The sequence below is a fragment of the Phocoena sinus genome, chromosome 3 (assembly GCF_008692025.1).
Source record: "Phocoena sinus isolate mPhoSin1 chromosome 3, mPhoSin1.pri, whole genome shotgun sequence".
Lineage (NCBI taxonomy): Eukaryota > Metazoa > Chordata > Mammalia > Artiodactyla > Phocoenidae > Phocoena > Phocoena sinus.
Window position 1 is genome coordinate 20246586 of NC_045765.1, and position 13519 is coordinate 20260104.

At 37.7% G+C, this 13519-nt stretch overlaps 1 protein-coding gene across 3 annotated transcripts in view; it reads right to left on the bottom strand.

Moving 5' to 3' along the window:
* The window catches only part of FAF2 (Fas associated factor family member 2), a 59612-nt gene that overhangs the window by 24042 nt on the left and 22051 nt on the right, over positions 1 to 13519 (bottom strand). For all 3 annotated transcript variants that reach the window (XM_032627108.1, XM_032627109.1, XM_032627110.1), the window contains one exon: positions 2069 to 2137. In XM_032627108.1, the coding sequence (XP_032482999.1) occupies positions 2069 to 2137 (69 nt within the window). The remainder of the gene's footprint in view (positions 1 to 2068; positions 2138 to 13519) is intronic.

Here is a 13519-nt window from a genome sequence, read left to right on the forward strand (position 1 = left end):
GAAAATTCACAGCCTTAAATGCAAGAAAGAGTACAAATAAAGCTGCAAAAATCATAATGCTAAAAAAAGGAACGTAAACCTACAAAAGTATGAAAAAATACATTAAAGAGAGATTTTGCTTAATAAACAGAAAAAAAAGAACTGATAAATATAAGAGCTTTTCATAAACAAAACAAATAAAATAAACTAGTCTCCAGCAAGTCTTGTTTTTAAAAAAGGAAAATAAGCGTAATAAAAACAATGAGAAGAGAGGATAATAGAACAGACACAGAAGAGAGTAAATGATATGCTGCTTTGTATAGCCTATGCTAAATAACCTGGAAATCTCTAAGAAAAAAGCATCTTCTAAGAAAGCTTATCAACAAGTAGATTATGAATAATGGGGAAACCATGAAGAAGTTAATAAAGAACAGGCAGAAATAAGTTTTCAAGTGCTTTCTTTAAAATCTATGCTATCTAGGCTTCTCAACTCATTTTATCAAGTCAGTCCTTTTATAAAGCCAGCATCTGCTTGAAATCAAAGCCTAACAAGGACACAACACCAGAGCAACATCATTCCCTCTGCCTAAAATGCATTCCCCTTAAATGTTGACATTCATTATTCCTTTTCATCATTCAGGTGTCAGCTCAAATATAACCTCCCCAGAAAGGCCTTACTTGACCACCCTATTAAAATAACTTTCCTGATCCTCTTTGTTCTATTTTCTATACTCATCTTATTCATAGCATTTATTGCAAAGTTAAATTACCTAGAATTAAGCTCCATGAGAGTAGGGACTTCGTCTTATTTGCTGGCATAGTGCCAGAGCCTAGAATTTAATTGCTCAAAAATAGTGCTGAATAACTAAACATCACTTAGGAGTATATTTTCAGAAGTCCAGCACCCTATTCAAATAATATACCATAATTAAACAGTAATTTCAACAGATATGAAAAGGGTGCTTGATTAAATTCAACATCCGCGCTTGATATATATTAATATACCAAGAATGGAAGAAGAGTCAATAAATATTTTAAATTCAACATCCGCGCTTGATATATATTAATATACCAAGAATGGAAGAAGAGTCAATAAATATTTGAGAGCCTAAGACGTACTAGGATCAAATTTATATGCTGGGAATACAGCAGTTAACAAAACCAAAAGAACTCTGCTCTCATGGAGCTTATTACATTCTAGTAGTTCTATCTCAAAATAATAACGTAACCAGCAACATACCTGATAATAAAACATCACAGGCATTATAGCGAGGACAAGATGTCTGCTATTACCATTATTAATTGAGACTGCTCTGAAGTTCTAGCCAATTCAATATCAAAAAAAATGAAAGATCCATATACTGAAAAAAAAAATCATGCAGTTGCAGATGATACAACTATCTAGAAAATCCAAAAGAATAAATTATAAAATATGTAAGAAAAAGGTTCACATGATGGTATCTGGTTACAAATCAAATATTTAAAAACCAGTATTTTTCTCGAAGAGTAATTAAGAAAAAATAAAGAGAGAGGGACACTATACTGAGAGATTTGGTCACAATCTTTTCTATGATTTTATAAACTTTGATCATAAAATTCACATTTCTCACAAATTTGTTTTTAAAGACTAAAGAGCTGTAAATCTGAAAAAACATCTATTGAGAGAAGATTCCTGCTGTGAAAAAAAATACGTGTCACCTGCCATCCACTGGCAATTCCACCCAGAAGCAGGCATCCAAGACAGCCCTGCGTGGTGACTGCAGGCTCCTTTGTGATAGCAAGACAGTAGAGAAAGGAAAAGCCTTAACAGGGCAGTGGGGTTTTTTAATGGTATACTCATAGAGGAGACCTGCTATACAGGATGAATGAACCGAGCTAAAATGTATCCAAAATGGATAATCTCAAAACTTAACATGGATTGCAAAAGGAGGGACTTTGCAGAAAAGGTACAGTTTGTTACCTTTCACAAAAATTTTCAGACATTCATAAAAAAACAAAGAAACAAACAAAAAAAACACGTGTCTTTGAGATTTGTTATCATACCAGGGAAAAAGAAATATAAGTAAGCTCACAATGAATCCTATTATACCTCTATGTTCCAGTTATGCTGTTCCAAGGTATGGCGACATTGATCCATAGATTCTATGCCAGTCAGATCCTGAAAGATTAAAAACAAAAAGTTACTTAGGGAAAAACCAACAGTACATATTGGATATTTTTACTCCTAATAGAATACTTATGAATACCCGCTGGGAAAATAAAGTTTTGAAGGCAGATATTCAAGTATGGTAAAATGTCACTATTCAGAATTTATTCAGTCAGTTATTGTAGATGTTACTCCCATACAACAAAAAAAAATGAAAATTCCTTGTCTTTTAAAACTTCAAGGCTTTCAAGACTACTTGATCAAAATCAATATTCTCTCAAATTCAAGTTTAAAAAATGAAAGACTTCTTCAACCTCTGTGCCCAGCAAAATAGTCTTTAATGCTAAACATCTATTGTTTATCATACTGATATAAAAATGCAGGTTTTCTGCAAATGTAATGCCTTTCACTAACTTACATCATTTTACCTATTAGCTTATAATGCAAAATGTGTAAAACTTTTTATCAAAGGAAGTCTGTAATTCAGATGCTTCCCTCCAATATGTACTTTCCCTACTCCCTTCTCCTTGTACTATTCTTAGGTTTCACTTTGTCTATGACCAAATTTCCTTCTCTGGCTCTTCTCCTATCCCCTCTAAATGTAGAAATTTCCCTAAGGATGTGTCTGTCCTTGGCTTTTGCCTCTTCCTGGCAATCCTCAATGACCCTTTCTACTCAAATGACTCATAAATTTCTGGACCTGTCATCTTTTCTGAAGTTTAGCAGCACGTTTCCAATAGCCTATTCAACATTTCTACCTAGATGTGGCACCAGTACCACAAATGCATCATTTAAAACCACTGTATGTGTTAATGACATCACCATCTTCCAAAATATACAGGCAAATATGACATCTGGAACCTCAGCCTCATTTTTGAGTACTCTATCCCTTGAACTACATACTTCATCAGTAATCAAGTTCTGACTGTTTTCTATATCTATAATCACATTTCCATTCCCTGAGCCGGCATCTTCAATCAAGCTTTAATGACACCTCAAGTGAATTGTCAAAATAATTAATTTCTCCTCCTCTTTCTAACTCTTCCCCACCTCCCCTGGTCTCCCCACTCCCCTGTGTGTGTGTTATTTCTCTGCTCAAAAGTTTTCAGCTGACTGGATAATAAAATCCAAAATCCTTAGCTTGGCATTCAATTGTTTCTATAATGTAGCCCCAACCTAGCTTTCTACATTATTTTCTATTTCCCTTTAGGTATCCGATACTCAACAAATCTAACAGCTTATGTGTACACCTAATGACCAGAATTTCCAGAGCTAAATTCTAGCCTTCCTTCAAGGTCTAATACAAAAGTCAAACCCATCCATCCATCCTTTCATGCAACACATGTCTACTGTTATTTCCTATTCTGTGTATTACTTACTATGTCCAGGGATATAGGGATGAATACAATACAGCCTCTATCCTCAAGAAATTCCTCTTAATAACCAGCAAGCAACAGGAAAAAGAGATTGATCTCAACCTGCTAAGAATGTCGTAACATGTACTGGTGAGTCAGGAGCCTGAGATTCTCGCTTTGGTTCTGTGCCCTGTGATCAGTGACCAAGCATGCTTTAATTCTAGCTTCCTTTATGTACAACATGAGGGATTTAATTTGGACTATTTGACTACCCTTTCCAAAGCTTAGAAGAAAAAAACCAAAAACTGAACTTTGCATTCTTTAGGTATGCAGTTGTTTATTTTTTTAAATTACACAAGTAGTATAGAAACTTTGCTTTTTTCTTTAAGCTGAACTATTTATTTATTTATTTATTTATGGCTGCGTTGGTTCTTTGTTGCTGTGCACCGGCTTTCTCTAGTTGCGGCGAGTGGGAGCTACACTTCGTTGTGGTGCGTAGGCTTCTCATTGTGGTGGCTTCTCTTGTTGTGGAGCACAGGCTCTAGGTGTGCAGGCTTCAGTAGTTGTGGCTTACGGGCTCAGTAGTTGTGGTTTGTGGGGTCTAGAGAGCAGGCTCAGTATTTGTGGTGCATGGGCTTAGTTGCTCTGTGGCACATGGGATGTTCCTGGACCAGGGCTCGAGCCCATGTCCCCTGCATTGGCAGGCGGATTCTTAACCACTGTGACACCAGGGAAGTCCCTACTAATATATTTTTATGTTTAAAATACTACAAAATTTTCAATACTGCAATTGGAAAGCTCTGTTAAGAACTCTAGAGCTCTAATAAGAACCACTGGCTTTGACAGCTCTGACAATGTGGATTTTTTCCTGACCCCCGCGGGCCTCTTACCAGTTTGGCTATTGCCTTCTGGCTCATAATAGGATCGCCTTTAACTTTTGATTTCCTTACAGCCCATTGCAGATAACTGGGATGTCCAGGGTTCCACTCCCTCTCTGTACATTCTCTTTAAGAATTGGACTTTACTTTTACCTTCTTCTCAGGGTATGAATGACTACTCTGTCTTTACCAAAAATGTTTTCTACCTCTCTTATGAACCTATTATTTTCTATCAGCTATTATGACTATTTACACTCATTCTACTGCCTTATCAGAGGATGCATGCTCCTTAAGAGCAGTGTCTGTGATTCATCTCTATATAATGCTCCCCAGTACCTACACACAGTTGAGGGCTTAAAAGGCTGCAGAAAAAGTCTGTCCGAGTTAAAAAGACCTTTTAGTATAAGCTTCAATAATCATAGCTACTAAAGTGAAATCCTCTAGAAAATGTCACCAAAACTCATTGTACATTAATACCCTGGGGTTTTAATTAAGCTCCATCTAGTCAGAACTAGATGCTAAGCTGGCTGTTAAAAATACATATTTGCAGAATCTTCCTGGAGATCAATAAGTCAGGGATGGAGCCAAGGAATCAGTGGGTTTTTTGAAAAGCTCCTCAGTTGATTCTAATGTACAGCGAGGCCAGGAAATCCATGGTACTGTACAATTCTAAGTGGGACCAGAGATTATACGTCACTTATTAAAATAACTTTTTAAAAAAGGGGTTATGAACACTGTAGGAGAGAACAATCAGGGTAACTGCACATCTTCAGTATACTGAAATACTTAACCTAATGCAAGCAAAACCCTTTTATTGTATAAGTAGTGAATCAGGGTAAACTAGAAGCCCAACTTGAATAAGCCTGCTTTTCAGTCACTACTGATGAGTATTAAAAACATGCACTAGCAATATGCTAGGAAAGGACTATTCATATATCAACAAATATTCACTGATCTGGTATTCTAGATATCCAGGATACAAATACAGTCCCTGCACTCATTAGGCTTGTATCCTACTAGAGAGAGACTGAGCAAAACAAACCACACACATAGAGAAAATAAATGAACAAAAATTTAGGCTGGGGGATTCCTTAGGATAGGGTGCTCAAAGAAGGACTCTCCAAGGAGATAACATTTCAGGAGAGACCTGATGAAAGATAAGGGTCCAGTCATGGGAAAATATGTGGGAAGACTATTCCAGGCAAAAGGACAAATGCAAAAACTCTGAGACAAATGGATACATGACACTATGCATTTGTCAAAACCCACAGAACTTTACAGCAGAGTGAACCTTAATGTACAGAAATTTAAAAAATAATTTAGAAGGTGAGAGGATCCCAGGATGGAACACAGACTGTGACAAAATAATCTAATGGTATTAAAAATATATGAAACAACCTCACTGAATGGGGTGGGAGGAAAAGGTGTTAACCTAAAACTCTGGAAATGAGTGAAGTCTGTAAGACTAAAGGCAAAAGGAACTGCACACAAGCACTGTGCTCTAGCTGACAGAGTTGGTTCACTGTATATGTTCATTCTGAAGCACTATATCCATATACTTATACTGGAAATGAACAATAAAACAGAGAGTGGGAGCCAGTTTTCTCATTGTTGAAGTGGGAAGTTACAGATAGTCGAGGGGAGAAGGCTGGAATGATCCATGTGGGTGAGAGTTGGAAACATCTGAATCAACTCATTTTTAAGTTTAATTTAGACAGATGGCTGCATATAGAACTAGTTAGCTTAGCATACACATATGTATGTCTTTGCTCTATCAGCTGAGAGGGCCTAGAGGCAACAACACACACCCCAATAGCAAGCACACATAATGCCCAGATTCTGGTTTATAATACTGTTCTCCAATAAAAGGAACCAGGTTCCTTGGAGAAATGGCTAATTCTAGGACCGGAGCAAAAAATACACAAGATGAGCCTGGAGAATCCTGTAGTTCCAGAAAGTAAAGGAGTGCTCAAAAAACCCCATAATGATGGGAATATATCAAAGTGATACAGGAATCAACTGAAAGAGCACCCAATGGCCAAAGCTGGTACAATTTGAGCAAGAAAATAAAGTAGTAATAGGTTACAATCCAAAGTACCAAATAAACATCCTTGAGTCCATATGAACAGAAATACATGACTGAATAAATAAATAAATGGGGGAGAATAGACAAATCCTGTGCAGAATTCCAAATAACTATGTAGATAGATACTTTGCCTTCTAGGAGGTGGAACATAACTCTTCACTCCTTAGGTATGTATGGGCTGTGCATAGTGACTTCCTTCCAAAGAGTACAGTACGGAAAAGGAGGAAAAAAGATTAACTTCATAGTGGAGAAACCTGACAAACACTACCTGAGCAAGATGATCAAGGTCAACATCAATAGCGATAAATCCTGTTGATAATATGTACCCTTGATAAAATGTAATGAAAAGGCACTCTACCTCTGTGGTCTTCCTCCCCAAACCCCAAACTCCAGCCTCATCATGAGAAAAACATCACAAAAATCCCAATTGAGGGACAACCCACAAAATACATGACCAGTGCTCCTCAAACTGTCAAGGTCATCAAAAACCAGGAAGAGTCTGAGAAACTGTCACAGGCAAGAGGAGCCTAAGAAGGCATAGTCACTAAATGTAAGGTGGGATCCCAGAACAGAAAAAGGACATTAGGTAAAAACTAAAGAAATCTGAATAAAGTGTGGACTTTAGTTAATAATAATGCAATAATACTGGTTCATTAATTGTGACAAATGTACCAAACTAGTATGTAAGATGTTAATAAGGAACACTGAGTGAAGGTATATGGGAAGTCTGCATACTATTTTTAAAAGTTTTCTGTAAATCTAAATCTATTCTAAAATAAAAAGTTTATTTAAAAAGTGGAAAAACAGGACTTCCTGGTGGCACAGTGGTTAACAATCCGCTTGCCAATGCATGGGCCACGGGTTCGAGCCCTGGTCCAGGAAGATCCCACATGCTGTGGAGCAACTAAGCCTGTGCACCACAACCACTGAACCTGCGCTCTAGAGCCTGCGAGCCACAACTACTGAGCCCACGTGCCACAACTAAGGAAGCCTGTGCACCTAGAGCCCATGCTCCATAACAAGAGAAGCCACTGCAATGAGAAGCCCGCGCACCGCAACGAAAAGTAGCTCCCGCTCACCCCAACTAGAGAAAGCCTGTGCGCAACGAAGACCCAACACAGCCAAAAAAAAAAAAGTGGAAAAACAAAACAAAACAAAACAAAACTGGGGTGGGAGAGACACATCTGAGACAGAACAAGCTTGGCAAGTTGGCAGATAAGGTCTGAGAAGTAGGCAGGGTAGGGAAAGTTCATCTAGGGTCATGTTTCTCAACCCTGCTTGCACATCAGAAGCATCTGAGGGGAACCTACAGCTATCTAGACACCTCCTCCCCACAAAAGCAATTTAATCAGATTCTCTGAATATGCAGGCTAGGCACAGGTAAATTTTTTCCTGGAAGGGAAGGAGCTTCCAGCTGAGTCTAATGTACAGTCAGAGTTGAGAATCACTAACCCAGAGCCTTACTTCTAAGTTCAGCAGGAGTGTCATGACCATATGTAGCCAGTCATTCTGGCTGCTTTGTGAATTGACTGTAGAGGGCATGACAGAGAGCAAGAAACAGCAAGGATACTATACAGGAATCCTAGGGAAAGAGAATGCTGGTTTAGCATAGGATCGTAGCAGTGAAAAGGGAAGGAAGAGGATAGATTGAGGTTATATTGTAAAGACAGAGCCAAGAAGATTGGATAAAATGTGGAAGTAGAAGAGAAATATTAAGATACAGTGTTCAAAAAAATTAGGAGGAAAAGTGGAAACAGACCGCCGAAGATGAATGCACTCTTATTCATTATATCATGATGCTAAATGCATCGTGCGGGCATGGATTTCCTGACCTCAAAGCTAGCCAACAGGATCCAAAAATGAAAAACATGCCGAACTCATCTGGCACTCACTGTCTGAAAACAGATGTAACTCATAACCTAGACATGGGTTGGCTACCTGGGTTTTCTCTCAGTTTTGTACTTTAAAAAACCTAGTATAAGTTAGGTTAAGACAGTTTAAATACTAGAGAAAGATGAGGAAGGGAGAGGTTTCCCTGTGGTCACAACTACTACCACTTCCCTGTATTCCAAGAAAAGGATTTAGAGTTTTGATTCAATCTCCTTTCCAAACTTAAAAACAAACAAACAAAAACAAACATACAGGGGGAACTGATTAATGGTCTTTGCTTCTCCTTTCTAGACTGTAAGCATCTTGACAAAAATCCATTCACCTTCGCTTTCTGATCTTCGTAGGACTCTTCTGGTGTTTTCTCTCCTGGCTTGGGAACCAATCTTTCCACCTCATTCTTTCCACTAACCAGCCCCACCTTTCACACATCACTGCATACAGTCAAGGTTTGGGGAGATTTCTCAATTTTCTCTTCTCCATGAGAGTCTTCTCTCCAGGATATGTACAAATTTGAGCATTCTTACTTATTATACCAAGTACTCCTTTATGCATTAGTCTCCCTACCCATTTTAATGATTATATAATATTCTAATTGGCTAAAACAATTTACATATAGATTTTGCAACTGCTTCTGATGTTCTGCTATTAAAACAGCACTTTGATGAACATTTCTGTTTATAAAGTTTCTCTGTATTTAGGCTTTTACCCCTTAGGATCCAGTTAAAATTATGGGCCAAGGAATATACATTTTTTTCCCCCACATTCTCAGTTTTCCCTGAGAGGAATATACATATTTTTATGTTCTTGATACATACTGCTAAAATGCACTTTAAAAGAACTATTCCAATTTACATTGAATAGGGCTGGTTTCAACGTGAGTCAAAAACTAAGTATGTGTCAAGCCAATAGTCATTTCAGTGCCAATTAAGCTTTGCAATGCCAGCTTTGTTCAAAAAGAAAGAATATTACAGGTTTGGCTGGAGACACTGTATTAGCTTTGCTACCAATTCTCTCCTCAGCAATAACATGTTTGGCTATAAGCACTTACAGAAGAGAGATGAAACACAGAAGTTGAGGGAATTTTATATTTAATAACCTCAGTCATTGGTTTCAAGCTCCTCCCAAACTAATTTCTTTAGAACTCAGCAGGCTGTAATTCTTTTAATAGGAACTTTCTTTTGAAAAGAGAACCCATTTATCTCTCTATCCCCTAGACCTAGTGTAGTGCCTTAGCATACAGTAGAAAATGTTTAAATGAACATCTTGCCCTCATGCCAATGATCAACTTTTACTTCTTTATCTCTCTCTAGTTTTTAAACATTGTTCTTTTCATTATCACTCATTTATTCCTACTTTGTGTAAGGAACTATACAGTTTCCTCAACAATCCCATGAGATAGTGCCATCATACCCATTATCAGTTGAGAATATCAAGACTCTTTAAAAAGAATTATGTGGAAGACACCGCACACTAATTCAGGTACACAGTAAGTGATCAATAAAGGTTAGCTAAATCTGTAATTTCACCTAACTGGCCTGCTCTTCAGAACTCTGGTTTACATTTAGATCTACTGACATCTGAGGTGATCTGAGATGGTACTGGACAAAAGAGCTTCAAGGAGTAGAAAGTTTAACTTTGGCACCTCCTTCTCCCTCTAATCTTTCAGGACCAGTGTGTACCACAAATCCCCTATTCAGGTAGGCCCATCCAAGTCTGTCTCACTGAGAAATATCCCTTGTTCCAAGATGATCTCTCCCTTCCGCCTCCCCTCAAAGCTCTCAAAGCTAACTCCTCTTCAATGAATTGCCCTCTCAAGGATTTAGCATAATGTTACATTTAGTTACATCAATTTACACAAATGTAACAGACTGACAGCATTAGTAGGAGAAAGGAAGTACTTACCTTTAGGGCAAAAAAGACCCAGAACCCCAATCAATCTCTAACTAGCAAAATGCATAGGGGAGATTGGAGGGATGTGTGTGAACCATTCTATATCCTTCTCCTATTCCAACCTTAGTCTAACTTCCTCCTCCCAAATCAGATGACAGTAGGATGTCAACACCACTTGGCAACCTACATCTGAAATATTGTGATCCTCGATCTATCTCTTGCTTAAGTATAACTGAAGGAAGGTACCACAAACAACAGTGTTGTAACCAGATGTCTCATTCGACTATTTGGATAGGGATTGGGTAACGAGTTAATCACTCTACAGTAATCACTAGAGTGCTTACCTAAGAAGTGTTTCTTTCCACACCTCATCTGTTTATTATACTAACAAACACTGCAGGAGGCTGAGTTGAAATCTAAGTACTCTCTAAATTCCACTTGGCTTGTTGGCTCTAGCTTGTTGAGGATGCATATTTTAACTTGTTTTCAGTAATTCCCAGAGAGAAACTTGGGAAAAAGCAGAGATCTTTGTTCTCTCTTTCCTGCAACACAGATAGCTTTGCTTTATGCAGTAAGCAGTATGCTCTCACTAGTAGTGGCAGGAGAAATGGAATTTGAAGTCCTTTAAGGAAGTAAAGTGATCACACCTCGGCTCTAATCTGTAACTAAAGCTCTTACACTCAGATCTTTATTATTCACATTTAACTACTGATTTACCAAATTAAATACCAGCGGCTTCCATTTCCTAAGCACCTATTACTATGTAATAGGCAATGCAAGTAATAAAGCCCTCATTTTCACCGAGAAACCCAAGGATTCAAGAGGTTATATACTTTGTGTAAGAATATCCTTGTTTAAGAATAATGATAAGTGGTGGAGCCAAGACTGAAACCTAGAATAACTATGTCCAAAGTCCAGGTTGTCTCCTATGCTATACTGCCTCCCATTATTTAACTAATTCATCTTAGAAAACAAGAAGTTTTCAATAAATTCTCAATTTGGAAAATTTCAACAAAATTTTCATTCAACTGAGAATAAAACATCTGGAATTCTTCCAATTTTCACATTAAAGAGTAAAGATAAACTGAGGACAATATTTCAACCCCTCATTTTGCATAAAAGGAAACAGAGGCTTAGCAAAGTGAACAAGCTTTCCCAAGTCACAGAGCATGAAGGTGGCAGAACGGTCCAGTCTTCTTATTCCCAGTCTCTTCTATCATCACTGTACCTACCGGTAGCTAAGAAACAGCTCATAGATGTACATAAAATTTTTCTCCTTTATGCCCAGGGTCAACAATTAAGTTTTGTTCTTTTGAGTTTGGTGTCAAATAAGACTGGAAAATGCTGCTTATCAAATCCCCTTTCTGGAAATTCCCAATACATCTTTTAAAGGCTTTGAAAAGTCCTGCCTTTATTTAAAAAGAAAAAAAATTTTAACTTCACCTAAAGGAAGGTCTTATCCAAGCAATTAAGAGTAGGTGGAATAAGTGGTGGACCTTTGTTGGAAATTTAGAAGACACCAGAATCTTGAATAATCCTTCATTCTAATTCTACTAGCTGGGTGAACTTAGGCATCTTTCTGAGGTTCAGTTTCTTTCTTTTTTTTTTAAATTTATTTTTGGCTGTGTTGGGTCTTTGTCACTGTGCAGGGGCTTTCTCTAGTTGCGGCAAGCAGGGGCTACTCTTTGTTGTGGTGCGTGGGCTTCTCATTGCGGTGGCTATTCTTGTTGAGGAGCATGGGCTCTAGGTGCGTGGGCTTCAGCAGTTGTGACACGCAGGCTCAGCAGTTGTTGCTCGCGGGCTCTAGAGCGTGGGCTCAGTAGTTATGGTGCATGGGCTTAGTTGCTCCGTGGCATGTGGGATCTTCCTGGACCAGGGATCGAACCCGTATCCCCTGCATTGGCAGGCGGATTCTTAACCATTGCGCCACCAGGGAAGTCACAAGGTTGTTTCCTTATTGGTAAAATGTAAATTAAAATACTAATTAACCCACTGGGTTGTAAAGATTAAGTGTAGAATGCTCAATTTAGCTATTATTTTTAAGAAACATGAAGGAAACATTAAAAATGAGAATGTTATAATGAAACTATACTTAGTTCATGTGGACAAGGAAGACATCTGTACATCAACTAAGATGACCATGTGGATTTTTTCCCTTCATTATTTAATGTGGAGTATTACACGGATAGAATTTCACATGTTGAAGCATTCTTGGCATTCCAGAGATAAATCCCACTTGGTTATGGTGTATAATCCTTTTAATATGCTGCTGAATTCAGTTTGCTAGTATTTGGTCGAGGATTTTTGCATTAATGTTTATAAGGGATATTGGTCTGTAGTTTTTTAGCAGTACCTGGGTATGGCGGTAACGCTGGCTTCAAAGAATGAGTTAGAAAGTGTTCCCTCCTTTTCAATGTTTTAAAAAAGTTGGAGAAGGACTGGAATTAGTTCTTTAAATTTGTTTGGTAGAATTCACCAGTGAAGCCATCAGGTTCAAGGCATTTCTTTGTTGGGAGATTTTTGATTATGGATTCAATCTCCTTACTGGTTATAGGTCTATTCAGATTTTCTATTTCTTTGTGATTTAGTCTTGGTAGGTTTTGTATTTCTAGGAATTTGTCTATCTCATCTAGGTTATCTAATTTTTTGGCATACAATTGTTCACAGTACTCTCTTCTAATCATTTTTTCCTTCTGTAGAATTGGTAATAACGTCTCCATTTTCATTTCTGTTTAGTAATCTGAATCTTTTCTTTTTCTTAGTCCACCTAGCTAAAGGTTTGTCAATTTTGTTGATTTCAAAGAACCGATTTTTGGTTTCACTGATTTTTCTATTCTCTGTGTTGTTTACCTAGGCTCTGTTCCTTATATTACCTTCCTTCTGCTAGTTCTGAGTTTAGTTTGTTCTTTTCCTTCTAGTCCCTTAAGTTATACAGTTAGGTTGTTGATTTAAGATCTTTTGTGTTTTAAAATTTTTTTTAATTTTTTGGCCACGCCGCGTGGCATGCGGGATCTTAGTTCCCCGACCAGGGATCAAACCTGTGCCCCCTGCACGGGAAGCACAGAGTCTTAACCACTGGACCACCAGGGAAGACCCTTTTATTATTTTTTTAAATTTTATTTAAGATCTTTTGTGTTTTTTAACATTTGTGTTTAATAGCTACCAATGCCCCCACCACTCCCCAAGCATTTCTTGCTGCATCCCGTAAGTTTTGGCATGGTATGTTTTCATTTTCATTCATCTCTACATATTTTCTAATTTTCCTTGTGATTACTTCTTTGATCCATTGGTTATT